This window comes from Coregonus clupeaformis, chromosome 14 (genome assembly GCF_020615455.1).
Source record: "Coregonus clupeaformis isolate EN_2021a chromosome 14, ASM2061545v1, whole genome shotgun sequence".
Lineage (NCBI taxonomy): Eukaryota > Metazoa > Chordata > Actinopteri > Salmoniformes > Salmonidae > Coregonus > Coregonus clupeaformis.
Window position 1 is genome coordinate 18085537 of NC_059205.1, and position 16349 is coordinate 18101885.

A 16349-nucleotide genomic window follows, 5' to 3' on the forward strand; every position below is an offset into this window, starting at 1 on the left:
ATAAATTCCAGTCGTACTTTATCAAAAGCATTTTCAAAGTCAGCTATGAATACCAGGCCTGTTTTCCCAGATTTTTCATAGTGTTCTATTGTTTCCAGTACTTGTCTTATATTATCTCCAATGTATCTTCCATGTAAAAAAAAACCTGTCTGATTAGGATGAATAATATCCGACAATACCTTTATAATTCTATGCGCTATGCATTTTGCTAGAATTTTTGCATCACAACACTGAAGTGTAAGGGGCCTCCGAGTACATCAAAAAAGGTTTGGTATACATCAACTGTTATGCCATCCAGCTCTGGAGATTTCCCAGACTTGAAGGCTTTAATTGCATTAGTATGCCATTGCATATTATTTGATATTATGATTTCGCTGTATTATGAAGGACATCACAGATCACACAAGTTCAGTCTGAAGTGTCAAAGAGGCTTTTATTTAGATACCACAGCAGTGATCACACTTTCAATAAGCTCTATTCATTTCTCTTAGTCACTTAAAACAAGGTTTAGAAAAGCTACATACCGGAACCACTATTTAATTTCATATCAACAGAAAAGGATGACTATATATTACAATAACATTTTAAAAGAATAAAAGATAAATAAATACATCTATTTATTAGTTTGGCCTTTTAATTTAAAATGAGAAACTGTACACAAAGAACAAAGCATAAAACTCAAGCCTGCATTTTGATAAGTCAAACAAGTTATTAATGGAGTGTCTAGTGACAAAGTGCAAAATACAGAAACTGAAAGTAACAAACGCAAAACACCCTTAATACGGGTTTATAAATTGTGTTGTAGAACAATGCCATGCTTTTTCTAAGATATTGTGCATAAGCTACTCCCTTTTGAAATGGGCAGAGACTGCCATTTTGGTAGCAACCAGTAACATTGCAGATTAAAATAAAGCTATACTACAGTGAGTGTTGCTTAACTGTACGCTGAAGCTGGCCAAGCCAAAAAGTAGATCTGTAATTCCCTTCCATGTCGATATTAAAACAAGTATTTAATTTTTTCCATTTGCAGGCAAGCCATAGCAAGAGACACCATAACAACTGCCTGAAGACAGCATTTTGCACCAAACACTGATTCAACATTAAAAACGTACAAGCAAATGTACACATTTTTGTCTCCAATATTTACAAAGCCTAAAGCAGAAATGCGGTGGGCAGTAACAGTAACGTTAGACATCTCCCACAGTAGGGCTATAGTAGTAGTATTGACAACAGCTAAGCAACCGATAGCTAATTGATCGATCAATGCAACAGATTCAACTCCGCAAGGAGCACCTGATTTACTGAACCACACACTGACATATTGTCAGCATTTTAGATCACAACATCCATTTCTTGGTTTCTTCTCAAATAATAGCAGCATAGTAACACATGCTGTAACAAAAACACTGACAGTGCAAACGAATGAGGAATGTACATTTGTTCTTGAAAGATCTCACAGATAACTGAAACTTTTGACCTGAAATGGAGAGGACCCACATGGGTTTCTGTATTGATTAAGCTTTCCTAGTGGAGACTGGATAACTCAAGGCACCATATCAAACAATGCACTATAGCAAAACATCTCTCTCCTTATTGAAAACATAATGGAGTAGATGCAAGTGTAGGGAGTCTGCTGTGTCATTTGTAAATGAAAATGTTGAAGAGTCATTGGGATGAGTGGAGGAATGGAGTGATAGAGCAAAGGGAAGGGTCAGTTGGTGCACTTTTTCACTTTCCCCATTTTACACACACACACACACACACACACACACACACACACACACACACACACACACACACACACACACACACACACACACACACACACACACACACACACACACACACACAACTAGAGGATGTGAGAGTTGCTCACAGAAGCAGTGATGTTGAGGGGAGCTGAGCATGATATGAAATCAAACCTAAATACAGCTAAAAGATACTCACAGACAGCCACACAACCAAATGTACAGAGGGATAAACTGTCCTGTTTGTTGAAAGTGGTAAAAGAGTGTAAGGAAAAGGGGGTGCATATGTGTGTCCAGGTTGTGTATTATGGGTTATGCATGTCTACTGTGTGTTTTAGGGGTTGTGTTGAGTGAGTATGTGCCTGTTAGGTGTTGTGTGTCCAGAGTGTGACGGTACGGTCAGCGGAGGAGGAGAGGAAGGACAGGTCGTGTGTGTGCCACCTGCACTGGATCACCTTGTCACCGTGCTCCCCTACCAGAGTCAGGGGCAATGGCTTCGTTAAGTCACCTACAGAGACAAACACACATTTCAATATATTGTGAGTACAAAGGGCCCAAATACACATGCTTGGACTTGTGAGTCCAAGTCATTGATTGCAGCTTAAACAAATAAATACTTCATTAGCTTCTTTGTGCTTTGGTAAGTTGAACAACACACCCATCATTAGAGACCATTTAGTAACTAGCGGAAGATCTCAATTGCATACTCCTCGCGCCCTCTTGTCTCCTTCTCACAACCCATGGGATGAGAACGCCAGCGGTCCCTCCCCTCTGTCCTTCTCCTCCAATGGGTTTTGAGATGGAAACGAGGAGTGAGGACGCGAAGAGTATGCAATTGAGATCTTCCCTATATGTCTTACTTACCTTGCAGGTTGCTGATCATGACCTTGGTGTCGTAGGAACCAGTGAGCAGGTAGTGTGCCTCGGGGGAGAACCTAACGGAGCGCACGTCGCTGGAGTGGGGCCGGTACGTCTGCACCACGCGTCCTCCTCTGATGTCATAGAGCATACAGCTGCTGTCCTCCTGTCCCGTCGCTAGGAGACGACCGCTAGGGTCCACCGCTACCGAGGCAACAGGACTGCCTGAGAGGGAGAGAGAGAGAGAGAAAGAGTTAGAAAGGAGAGAGACCAACAAGTAGGTCCCATAAATGTGTGTGTCTGTTTGTTTGTGTGTGTGTGTGGAAGCAATACCAACCTGATCCATGGAAGGCAGTGCCCACCACTCTAACACAAGTGGGTATTCTCAGGTCCCAGAACCTCACAGTCTTGTCCTGAGAGCCTGACGCTATCATCCACCCTCCCCACGTATACAGAGACAGAACATGACCTGAGGATAAACACACAGACCATCAGTCTCACATCACTCTCACGTGGAAGCCTTTATTTTCCATACAGGAATGACGATGATAAACTAAGTAGTACACGAGTGTGTGTGAATGAGTCCTGCGAAGCAAATTAGTGTTTGTGTGCGTGTGTGTACCCGTGTGTCCACTGAGAGCGTGTAAGCCCTGTCCTCTCTGACAGTCAGTGGTGTAGATGTTACAGTCCCCGGCCCCGGCGCTGATCAGAATGGCCCCTCCACTCTCTGGTCCCTCCATGAACGCCAGGTCTCTGATGGTCCCATCATGCATACTGAACTCAAGGTCTGGACCTGAGAGAGAGACAGAGATAGAGAAGAGATAGAGGGTGGGGGGTGTGAGACTCAAACTTAAACGGAAAGAGTGTGTGTACCGAACTGAAATCAAGAGAACTGTAACTTTCATTGTCAGGTGTATATTGAGTAAATTCCTATTTAATTCAGTCATTTCAGGAGATCAATTACATTTTTAAGGATTTAAACAACCCGTGTTTAGAGTGGATTTAAATGTAATAGATTCCCAACGTTTGAATCGAACTGATTTCTAATGGAATTGAAACTCCGTATTGAGTTTACCTGTGGCATTGCAGGTCTCGGCACTGAAGGGCAAGACTTTGACATATTTGTCATTGGAGCCGGTGGCTAGTAGCTTTCCACAGTGACTCCAGGCCACACAGTAGATAGAACCTTTATGGTGCTTATTCCTTTTAAAACGAACCTCCGGCTGCTTGGTCATACCTGACACCCCACTGAGGGAAGGAAAAGGGGTGAGAGAGCGAGCGCGAGAGCAGAGAGATAAAGCTTAGTCTCATTACAGCAGAATACCTCGCAAAGGAATTGAACAGTAGATATCAACAATTTCAGGAATGATTAGTTATTAGGCTCTGTGTGTGTGTTACCTGGTGTCCAGCGGCGCGTCTGGGTAGGCACACACGCGTAGCGTCTTAGAGTTGGAACCGACAGCGTATAGCGCCCCCGTGGGGTGGAAGGCAACAGCGCGCACCGCCTGAGTGTCCTCCAGGGTGTTCACAGCTACAAACAGGGCCTTGGGCTTGTCCTCCTGCAACACACACACACACAAAACAAACATTCGGGATGAGAATGAAGATATCCCACTAGCCCCAGGGAGCTACTTGTTAGCCCGTCAGCAGAGTTAAGAAGAAACACTTCTTACAATGTCTCTCATACACACAGAACTGCCCGCACACATACAGGGGCAATGGGTTTAACATAATTACCAGTATAATCTGAGTTGATCTTCTATGTCTTACGCTATCCATTATTCTGAAATAGAGCCAACAGCTCATGCCAACATGGAATACCCTTTATCGCTGCTGCTCGAACTCGAATCTGATGGATTCAATCTCCACTCATCACATTGCATAATCCAGGATTACTGTGCATGACCTCAGTGGGTACACTGAACTGATACTCATTGCCTCTCACTCCTAAAGAGTTCTACTAAGCCTACAGTGGGAGGTTAGACAGACTCTGTGTGTGCGCGTGTGTGTGTGTGTGTGTGTGTGTGTGTGTGTGTGTGTGTGTGTGAGAGAGAGAGAGAAAGAGAGGGGGAAAGGAACCTACCTCCTTACTTCGGGTTAGGGCTCCTGGTGAGTGGTCTAATCCGGAAGGCTGTCCAGCTACTTTCTGAGGACTAGACCACACACAGATACAACACATTAGTACATTACTCTGTGTATGTCCACAAAGACAAAAACATAAACAAATCTGCAATACAGACATATTTGTTCGTATCACACGCACTCACACACCCCTCACACGCACCCCTAGCTCACCTCTGGGAGACTACGGGGGATTCGTTCAGTGGGGGTACCCCCCGACCCGCTGTGGTGCATTGTGGGGTGCTGCTGACCAACCCTCCTCCATGGGGCTGGCCCTGCTTGGGGGTCAGGGTCACGGCGGGGTCAGGGGTCAAGCCTACGGGGTCACCGATGTTGTTGTTCTCGGGAGAGGGGCCCGTACCATTACACTGCTGGGCCAGAGACTGGACATCCTCCCCTAGACTCTCCATCCCCACGTTCAACTCCTCCAGCTTCTGAATAGACCTGGGTAGAAAGAACACACAGGTTAATACACACACAGACAGACAGACAGGACAGAGAGACAGACAGACACGCCTCTGCCAGGCATTCGCCATGTCTCTTTAATAGTGTCAGTCATTTAAATATGGCCGATGTCTGCTCTGCATAATTAGATTGTGACAGTCGGAGTCTGGCTCTGCTCCAGAGACATACAGAGCAGGTACCACAGGAGCAGCTGGTGCTCAGGGCATTAATGACAGTTCATAAAGAACAGAGAGGAGCAGCAGTGTTAATTTAAAAAGTGTGTGTGTGGGAGTAGGCAACCTTTTTATGCTTACATTAGAAATGTGCTATTTTTCATGGTTTTTCATTTTTTAAAATGTTTTACTGAAAGATCCATGATTTGGTGCACATGAGGTGTGTATAATGATTAATGATGGGGTGTATGGTGGAGCTGAGTGTGGTACCCCAGATGGTTGGGTTGGGGGAGAGACAATGATGGGTCCCTTGTGGCTTCCTCCACCCCCACCCCCACGCCCAACCCAACCCCCAGGCACATGCTGCTCCATCTGGGGTACCACACTCAGCTCCACCATACACCCCATCATTAATCATTATACACACCTCATGTGCACCAAACTATAGACGCCCACCCGCAACACCACCACTATGAGCACCTCCCCCCCAACACACACACAAACCAACCTCCCCTTTCAGACCCTGTTACTGAAAAAGTAACGCGTGTCTCTCTAAGCATTAGTCAGCAGTTGTCATCTTGTCCAACAGGATACTACAACTGTCACATCTAGGCTTTGAACCATCCAGGCTGAGGCTAGATTCTCTCATTAAACGGTGTTTTCACTATAGTCGAGATGACATCATAGGGTCAGGCCATGCTCTCTAGTGATGGGCATTCCAAATATTTTCTGTGAGCTGGATCTTTCAGTAGTTCATTTTTTAAAATGAAAAACCATGAAAAATAGCACATTTCTAATGTAAGCATAAAAAGGTTGCCTACTATTATGTCAGATTGTATATGTGAGTTCAAATACATTTTACCGGACGAAATTACATCTCTTGCAAAACAAAAGGACCCTTTTTTTTTTAACACACCGCAAACATTTTGCATGGACCAGAATGAGGCTCTCACCTCTACCTACTGTTCCTGCAGTGAGGAATAACCATCTTCAGACATGTTTTTATAACTTATCTACAGATCATCGTTGTTTGGAACTCAAAAAGCAGTAATAGCAGTAGGTAAATCAGGGAGCCAAATGAACGTCTCTTTCACAGATGCGATTCGGTTCCAGACGTTCACCAAAAAGATCTGTTCAAAAAGAGCCGTTTGTACGCGAACGACCCATCACTAATGCTCTCCCTTCTAGACTGCAATGTGCATCAGAAGGCCAAATCTCTTTTGATCTCTCCCCCCCCCCCCTCCCTGCATTATTTATAAGGTTTTATAATGACATCCTTAGTGGACCTTTCTTTGTCCTTTCCGATTTGTGATTTTAACTAGATTCAAAATGTTCCCATATTTTTTTATCATACTGAACCAACACTGTCCTGAATTTTTTGGATTTAACGTGTCTTTCCATTGCATCGTGTTAGGTCGAAGCCATGGGCTGTACAGGGAGGGGTATGTGTGTTCTAAATCGGCCAGGTTTGATTTAAACAATATGTTTAGCAACAACCCTTATTCCAAACCATTATTCCATCCATCACATGAAGTAACAACTAACTACATTACATAATGTAACATCTGACAGAATGTGGTCTGCCAAGAGGAGAGTCATTACAAGGTTTAAGACAAAACGGCAACTCATCAAACCACAGAAAAGCAAGGCAACCTCACGTTTGTCATATTGGTTTCAGACTTTGTGCTGTGCAGTGATGGGTGAACAACTGACCTATTGAGGAACTCAAGTCCTGTGCTGTGTGTGTCAGTGTGTATACACGTGGGCGTACAGGCCAGTGTCCACATTACAATCTCTAACCTGTTGAGGAACGTCTCAGTGAGGCTGTGCTGCGTGGCGTCTGTCCCGGGGACTGGCTGGTCAGTGTGTTGCACGCCTCCCTCCAGCAGCATCTGCTGGTAGAGTTGTCTCTGCTGCTGCTTCTGCTCCAGGTGCTGCTGTACTCTCAGACGCTGGCGGTAAAACTCCTCATACTTCTCTGTGGAGTCACGCAGCTGAGGTAAAAACACACACACACACACACAGTGAACATTACGTCATACATACAACCTGTTTGTTTTCGCTTTGTCATTATGGGGTATTGTGTGTAGATTGATGAGGACAAAAAATGTATTTAATCCCATTTTAGAATAAGGCTGTAACGTAACAAAATGTGGAAAACGTCAAGGGGTCTGAATACTTTCCGAATGCACTGCAAATACACCGACATGCACTGCTGGTAAAACCCTTCCAACCTCTCAGTAGTCACACACACCATATTAAAATAAACCAAATTCATAATTGTTTGAAGTACAGCCAACTTCATACATAGTGCCATTCACATTCAAAGCCAGCTTTGTCCCCACACCCCTTCCCTCTGTAATTTCAGGGAGAGAGGAAAAAGACTGAGTGTCAAAGGTCTGAGGACACAACTTCCCCTACTGTGGCCTCTGCAGGTCCATCTGATAGGCATGAACTTCCACACCGACCAGGGGCCAGGCTGGCAGCATGCCAAAGACGAGAGAGAGAGGGTTGGAAGAAATAAGCTGTTCATGACGTGCATTGCCATCCCGCACCCTCGTTGACACAGGGACCACAGCCAGTGTGAAATCCAATAACCTCACACACACACACACACACACACACACAAACACACAGTGTGGCAGAAGGAGCCATAAACCAGGGTCTCATCTGAAGGTGAAATCACACAGTCTAATTTCCAATTCTGCTCCTGGTCTGTTGATCGGTCTCCAAGGTGACAGGCATGGCAGAGCAGGGCTGTTTATTCACACAGTCTGACTAACGGCTAGACAGGACAGCAGTGGCAGGGTAGAGCAGAGTAGAGAGCAGTCTGATCTCCTCTAAGGCAAGGCTAGAGTTGAAGTGGAGTCAGGAGACTAGAGTCCTTTGGGCTGTACTGTGAGAGGACAAGAGACGAGAGCGAGAGAAAGAGAGCCGGTGACAGGTCTCTTGGCTGTAACTCAGGCCCTGTACGCCCCAGACGAGTCTCACACACACATCAGACACATATTCATCTCTAAGTCCGCCCTATATTTAGACTGAGGGAGAAGGCCACCATCTTTGAAAGTAATCCTCTCCACAGGCCACAATCCCAATCATCACACATCAGACTCCAGGGTTTATATAAACTGGGTAAAAATTGTTGCCACCTCATGCACTTATTTTCTAGAAATCTGTATCTTTTGCAAGACAGACCTGGTTACATCTCATCTTCCTCTCCTCCATCAGGTATTTTACCTCATTCCTCTCTGCAGAGCCTGGTGACGGGGCGTCCTCTCCAGGGGCGGAGGCGGGGCGCAGGGTGCCTGAACTCATCATTTTATCCACGGGCGTGTCAGTCCTGGAGCTAGGAACAAGAACCAGAGAGACTACATTAACTACTACTCTAATGCACTACCAGACTAGCCTGAGTCCCACATATGTCTGTGTTGTCTTGCCAACACCAATCACAGCAATGGAGTTAGCAAGACATCAAATCAAATCCTAGTTTACTCATCACGTGCACAGCAGGTGTAAACGGTCCAGTGAAATGCAAGTGCAGAGAGAGGGTTGCAGGGTACAAACAGATCTAGGGCTCAATCTAATACAGTACCAGACAACTCAGATATTCCCTACTGTCACACAGCTACTCCCTACTGTCACAGTGTTCGCATAAGTGGATGTTGTTGAGCAGTAGAAAACGTCAAGATAATCACTGAGCTTCTCCTTCAACAGTAGTCTCCAGTGTTTTTCTACCCCGCAGGCTAATCAACAGTCTACTTCAGTGGCTAGGCTAAATCAAACAGGTTCAATCATGTAATTACTTGGCCTACTTAGCCAATGTTTGGGGATTATTCTAGAGGGGAAAATGACTAGGTAGAGTGCATCATCCTGGTGGGTACTACACATTAATGGTAGAGGAGTTAAATTCCCCACTTACAATGTAAAACACATTCTAGACCTTGATGTTGAAAAGCGCTACCTGAATCCAACCCGTCCTGCTCTCACCTCTCAGGCGACTCCTCAAAGATGCTGTGGCAGTCGGAGCTCTCCAGCATCAGACTCCTGCTCAAACTCTGGCCCCCTGTGTGGTAGTTAGCGAAGGAATGAGACATGGGGGACACCCCCTTCCCCCCCGCCGTGTCCCCCCCCGGGCCCCTCTTCTCCTGGCCAGACAGACCGTACGACAGCCCGTCCAGGGCCGGGTTCAGGGAGCGGGACATGTAGGTGTCGGCGGACTGGGGACGGCGGAGAGGCGAGGAGGGGTAGGGGGACAGCTTGCTGATGAGCGGGGTGAGGAGGTCTGCGTAGCCGGCCTTGGCGGGCTTGACCAGGCGGTCCACGTGGATCTGGAGCAGCTTCTGCTCGAAGGCGCAGGAGAAGACACTGTGGGACAGGTTCTGCATCCAGGAGAGTAAAGAAAGGTCCAGGTCATCACAGCCGTTCCCACACAGCATGTCCACCCCCAGGAGCACCTCGCCCTCCGTGATCTCCTCGCCTGTCGCCTTGCTCTGGAGACAGAGGTAGTCAATCCGTCAATCTATCAGCCAATCAATATATCAATCAAGCACTCATGCATTGAATGAATCAATTATTCATTCATTCATTCATTCATTCATTTAATCAAGCAAGCAATGAAATCATAACATCATATTAAACTAAAACAGTCATATCAAGTGATGGATAGAATCTTATAGGTACTTTGTAAGTACCTGGCAGAACTCGACACAGCACTCGTACAGAACTCCTTTAATGAGGAGCTGGAAGAGGCGGTTCCCTGAGGCTCTGAACCCCGCTTCGCTCAGCTTCCTGTCTGCAGGGATGAACTCTGCCACCATGGTGCACGCCTCCTCAAAACACTGCACCCGCGCCGTGCTGGGGTTCCAGTCCTGGAGGGGAAACACTATACTGTTTAGTCATTTAGCTAAAACCCAAAACATGATGACACCTTTAAAATGTCTCAGTGTTATCTCATAGCGATCCATTTTGAGATAGTTGGAAAACTGCCACATTGATATACATCAGATACAGCATTATGAGATAATAAGTGCTATCTCAAAATGTTATAAAGTGCTCATACATGCTTATAATAATGTAATAATGCCTTTTGATACCTGCTTTCAGTAAACTGTTACCAAACCTTCTTCAAAGTAAGTATTAGAATCAATCACTGTGCTAGAATAACAGAGTACGATTCAAAAGGTCAGATGCTATATAATAATAATCATAATAATATATATTATTATAATATGATATATTATGCCATAAATATACAAATGTGTCATGCCTTGAACTCAGCGTGGTTGGTGAGCCGAGGCAGGGTGAGGAGCAGACATAGCTTGCTGTAGTCATCCTTAGAGGGACAGAACTCCTCCAGAGCATGAAGACACTTCACCGCCTCCTGCATGGTGAACTCCAACTGAGGGAGAGAGGGATGCAGGGTGGAGAGAGAGAGAGGTAGAGGGCAGAGGGAGAAAGAAAGAGAGAGTGGATTTTGGGCCACATCAGATTCACTCATTTTACGCTCACATGTAGCAGGACTTTGATTCAGTCTAGAAGGTTTGCAATAAATAAAAAAAAGGGCTTTGATCATATTTATTCATTTCTAGAGGCAATGTAACACTATCATCCCCAGTCCCTCCCCTCTAGACTCAACATTCCCGCAGAGACAGAGAGAGGGGGGATGAAAATTTATGTTTTGAACATCTAAACCCAGAATGTCTGTAGATCCTGTAGAAGAGCAGCTATCTGTTATCGCTCTCTGAGGCTTAGATTCTAAATATCAGGGTAGAAGGGCTTAGATCTCTATCATGTCCAAGGAGAAACCTCAGAAATAAGAAAATGTCAGTGTTTCTTTGACCTGCTTCGAATAAATGTGTAAAAGAGATTTCACGAGATCTAACTTAGACCTAACACAATAAACACGTAGAAACGTGTTAAATCAGACTCACATGTCACACACAGTTCCACACTAACTCATGAAGAGCTGGGCTGACAATCTGACACACTTATACACACAGACACAGCTGGCTTGAGGAGCCCAGACTAATCCAGTCAGGCTACACAAGCTGGATTCAGATCTACACTGTCTGTGACTAAGCTAATATAGGACGATGGGTAGAGAAAGCTCAATGAATGTGTGTGGGCTAGGAGAAAATGAGGCAGTGTGACAGAAATAGAAAAGAGGTAGATGGAAAAAGAATTGATTCGTTGCTATTTTGTTTGCTCATTCAGAAGGAGACAGAGGAAAGGAGCCAGAAACAAAGACAGGGAGATGGAATATGTAAAGGCAGAAAGACACTAGAACAACGTGGAGAAGTGCGAGAGCGAACCTATTCTTTGCCTGTTGACTCACATGTTGTGGCTCGTCCTCAGCAGACATGGCATTGTTCACACACAGGGCCTCCAGAAACTTCTGCTTCAGGACGATGTAACGGAACCTATGACAAGACAACACAGCTCGACACAACAATAAAATATAGCCCCAGAGCTGGGTTGTCTCATCCTACAGTATGTATGTGTCAGTAAAGTAATTCAAACCCAGTATCTGCCTGAACATTCTAGCCTGGGTGTCAGTTTGCTAACGTGTTGTTGTTTGACAAGGCAATAATAGCACTGCTAACTGCAGAAATTGTCAGGTATAGTCAGACTACATACATTCATTTCTGACCACAGAATTAGTGTTGTATCAATGCCTCACCTTTTCCTGTCAAACGTGTCCATGCACTCCAACGGCTGAATGAACTGGAGAACCTCGTCCCACTGCCCATCCAGCACCAGTTGTCTGGACAGAGATAAACAATACACAAACAAGTTAGTTATAGGGCCGGGTCGATACCAGTATCGCAATATTTTTTCCATGCCAAAAATGAAAACATGAAGCAGGCCAAACTCTTTGGTCCATAAAAAATCTGCTGTATGTACAATATTGGGTACTATAGCTTGGAAAATAAATACATGTGACTCTGGATGACAACATAATGGCTGTTTTCCTAAAGAAGTTAAATCGGCTTCGTGTTTTGTTTCCTTGCCACGATACTAACGAGTATCGCGATAATGGTAATTGTCCCTGCCCCTAGTAGTTCATAAATCTGATGTAAAATGCTAAATAAAGTGTATGATCTTTGTGACAAATTATGCGGCACCTATTACGTGCTCTGAGCCTATTCACACTAGCCAGATAATTTCAGTAAAAACAAAACAGAATAAAAATAAACTAAACATGTCAACAAAGGGTTCTCTAGTGGGGCCCTCTGTGTGAAAGGGGCCCAACTCCAATCCCATCAGGCATTTCACACACACAGATGAGTGGAATGCCAAAGAGGTCTACACTGCTGGCTGACATTCAAAGGTCCACTCCAATCCAGCATAGAGGTGGTCTAGATCATTATTGCAAGAACAAAGGAAATGATGCTACCCTTTCTGAACATTGTTAGTGTTTCAGCGTTAATTTAGCAACAAGTGACCTATTCATATGAGACTGAAAAATGACACCTGCATGAAGTTGATGAAAATGCTTTGGAAAGCTGAACAGCAACAATCTCGTCTAATTAGTCTGTCAACTGTTGTATCGCAGCAAACACTTATGGAGGTGTCCTGATATGCTATGGGTGAGCCAGACCTTTGTCATTCCAAACCTAGCCATGTAGTAAGACCCAAACAGTAATGTCAGGGTCATATTCAGTAGGGCACACCGTAGCAAAACATTTTGCAACTGAAAATGAAAAGTTCCTTATTGGATAAGTCCAGGTAGTCCCTCCCTGTTTTAATCTTCTTCTTTTTTTGTTGGTGCCTAATGAATACGACCCAGGTGTACCTGAGGAAGAGCATATCGTCAGAGTATAGTCCGTTGATGACTCCGCTCTCTTTCTCCAGGGCCAGCATGCTGATGTGAAGCTTCCTAGAGTTGAGGAAGTCCAGGATCACCTTGATGATCTCCACCTCCTTCACATTGATGATCTCTTCTGCTGTCATGGCGATGACGGGCTGACACACACACAACAAAACTCAGGGTGAGTATACAAACTGAGGCTCTCTTGTTGATCGTAGGCAGCCTAGTATCTGTCTGGTTAACTAAACGTAGCAGGCGTAAAAGAAACGCCTGAGCGGGTCCCTGCATCCGGTTTTCAGAGGAAAAGGAAGCTAGGTTGAACATACTGTATCCATGAAAACCGGATATTTTTATCTGACCCTGTTGAGGTTGCTGTCTGGTAAACAATCAATTCCTAATGTAACACAATGTCACTTTATTGCCACACTGTGTTCAACCAATTATTTTTTTGTTCCAGATATTTACTTGGCCAACAACTGTTACAACTGACCTTGCTTTTGAATTTCAAGAAGTCTAGTCGAATTTATTTCAATTCCTACCTACAAACAAGCACAGGAAATCTAGGACCTTCTCTGTGCACCTACTTAATGTGGACAAAATGAGGAAAGCCTCAATTACACCTAATGGAATCAAGCCCCAACTCTCTGGCTACTGTGATTAGCAGAAGGTCAGTGTCAGTACAAAGTCTGCAGCAGAGAGTAAATCCAATCACCCACACAGCTGTGTTATTAATTATGCAGTAACAGACAGTAACACATTATGGACTAGGATTGCATTAATGTATTGGGGGGTGCCACCGGAATGCTGACTAAGGATTTCGATAACTAGTTAGCCTATGTCAATAGTCCTGCTATCTTGGTGTTGCACTGCAACCTGCATTGTTGACAAGGTGTCCAAGCAAGTGGTTGCTCAAAACATACTGATACATGCTACATCCTTCGACTTTTAAATTGATTTAGTTTACGAATACACTTACGTGCAGTCAACAAATAATATTGCTAGATATCGGACAATGAACTGTACAGGCCATTCAGAAGAGAAAAGGAACAACCAAGCTGCATGCAGATCATGCCAGATGCACTGCTGGTGACAATGACAGCAGCAGTGGCAACAATTTAGCAGCAAGGAAACTATGCGTATCTCCTAAACATAAAGGATGAGCTAAGTATTACTTGTCGGGAAGGGTTCCAATAAACATCTATTTACAATATATAACTAGCTAGCTAGTTAGCTAGCCATGTAGCTAGGCACTGCAGCTATGGGTGGGGTTCAAACACAAATTAGCTAGCTAACTGCTAGATAAGTAGCTACAGTAGCTAGCTACTTCACACCAATCTGTTCTTGTCCTATGTTATAAAATAAACGACAACACAAGCTATGTGTCAGAAATATTAGCAAGCTAATTAGCTAGCTAGCAGCCAATGTTAGCTGGTAGCTACATACCAGGAGTACTGTTGTCAGGAACGCACACCCAAAACCGCTAACAGATTTAGATCATGACAAGCAGCCAGCCAACAAGAGAATGGCTAATCAGGGTGCATTCATTACGCCGATTCTATTGCAAAACGTTTTGCAACAGAAACCGTTTACTCCAAACGCTCTTCAACGTCACGTAAAAGCTGTTGGGTTCATAAATGGAAGTTGTAGCTAGCTAGTTAATTTTTATGTTATTGTTCCACGATTTGCCATTCCAATCTGAATTGTCTACGAAGTGTTTGGCACGAACTGCACATCTATTAATGATCGATTCTTCCATGCTCTAAAGTGAAGTGAAGTCAGCGGGATTCCAACTTTTTCCAGCCGCTTATTTATTTTGAAGAGAGACACCACTGAACTACAACTTCCGTTTAAGAACAAAACAGAACTCAATAGCGTTTGGAGTAAACGTTTTGCAACATAATTGGCGTAATGAATACACCCCAGGCCAATCGCTAGAAGTGAATCATCCGCAAGCAGCACAGGCGGGATGGGTGGGGAGCGAGGCTTCCCACGCATAACAAACAAACACGCTCCCAAATGCGATTTAAAGCGCACCTTGGTCTAAAAATACATGGGCTGAAAACACGCTCCTAAATTTGTTTCTATGTTGTTGAAAAAGCGTAGCTTGTCACGGCGATCCTGCTTCGATGATTTTCTCCTTCCTTTCTCTGTTATCTTCTCGGTTCTGCTGCTGCTACCCAGCCCCTTCGGTTGTCAAGCGCACCGCTTCGTCTACCAATCAGATCCCAGCATTTTCACAAGGGCGCCCCCAGGCATCTCTTGTCTTGCAAGTCAAAACCACACAGCTTTCGGTACGAATCAACATTCCTGGCTACTACCATCCATCGAGCATGCGCTTCAAGTATAAGCGTTGTCTCAAAGTCCAATTATGCCACTTTCAATGAGATAATAACTTGTAAGGGTGTGTCACTTCCAAGACAATATTTGATGGTGGATGGATAAGACTAATGCCTCGATCACACCGACAGTGTACTGCATTTTGGTACACCCGAAGTACATTAATTTCCAATGGAGCGCTGCGTTTGCCTTGCAGCATTGCGTTGCAGAGGCAATTGTAGTACGTTCTGTGTGGTGCATACGTTGGATTTATCGATGTATGTGTCAAACTGTATGTGTAGACAGCTTGAAGCTCTGATCACACCGACAGCATTTTTGCGCAAAATGTTATGCAGCATCACCTGGATATGTGTGCAACAAAAGTTAAACATTCACCTTCTGCTACCATTTCTGTCAAGCCGTCTATGCATACAGTTTGAAGCATACATTCGAACGTATGAACCACACAGAACGCACTGCAACTGCCTCTGCAACGCAATGCTGCAAAGCAAATTCAGCTTTCATTGGAAATTAATGTACTTCTAGTGTACCTAAATGCAATGACCGAGGCATAATCCTCATGCCTTCACTGCCCAGACTAGATGGTGTGTTCCATTTGCTTGTAGGCTAATAGCAGAATCACAGTGGAACGTTCAAAAGTGGTCCTCTGTAGCTCAGCTGGTAGAGCACGGCGCTTGTAACGCCAAGGTAGTGGGTTCGATCCCCGGGACCACCCATACACAAAAATTGTATGCACGCATGACTGTAAGTTGCTTTGGATAAAAGCGTCTGCTAAATGGCCTATTATTATTATTATTAAATGCTTGAACAACATGCCCCCCTGAAAAGGCTTTAAAAGTATTAAGACAGACAGTGATA

The 16349-nt window shown here is 44.5% G+C and overlaps 1 protein-coding gene across 2 annotated transcripts; it reads right to left on the reverse strand.

Annotated features, from left to right (window-relative positions):
- Positions 1-414: 414 nt before the first annotated feature.
- Positions 415-15332, reverse strand: wdr47a (WD repeat domain 47a). Of its 2 annotated transcripts, none has more exons than XM_045224732.1 (17): positions 15189-15332; positions 13140-13309; positions 12024-12107; positions 11679-11763; positions 10611-10742; positions 10036-10212; positions 9332-9834; positions 8582-8690; positions 7145-7338; positions 4902-5171; positions 4690-4759; positions 4005-4165; positions 3682-3854; positions 3229-3399; positions 2944-3075; positions 2613-2831; positions 415-2256 (listed from the first exon to the last, which is right to left on the reverse strand). In XM_045224732.1, exons 2-17 carry the CDS (start codon positions 13295-13297, stop codon positions 2114-2116), a joined length of 2781 nt encoding a protein of 926 aa, XP_045080667.1. In that variant the 5' UTR covers positions 13298-13309; positions 15189-15332; the 3' UTR covers positions 415-2113. The 2 variants fall into 2 exon arrangements, with proteins under 2 accessions (XP_045080667.1, XP_045080668.1); XM_045224733.1 differs by lacking the exon at positions 15189-15332 and adding an exon at positions 14598-15151.
- Positions 15333-16349: the final 1017 nt, after the last annotated feature.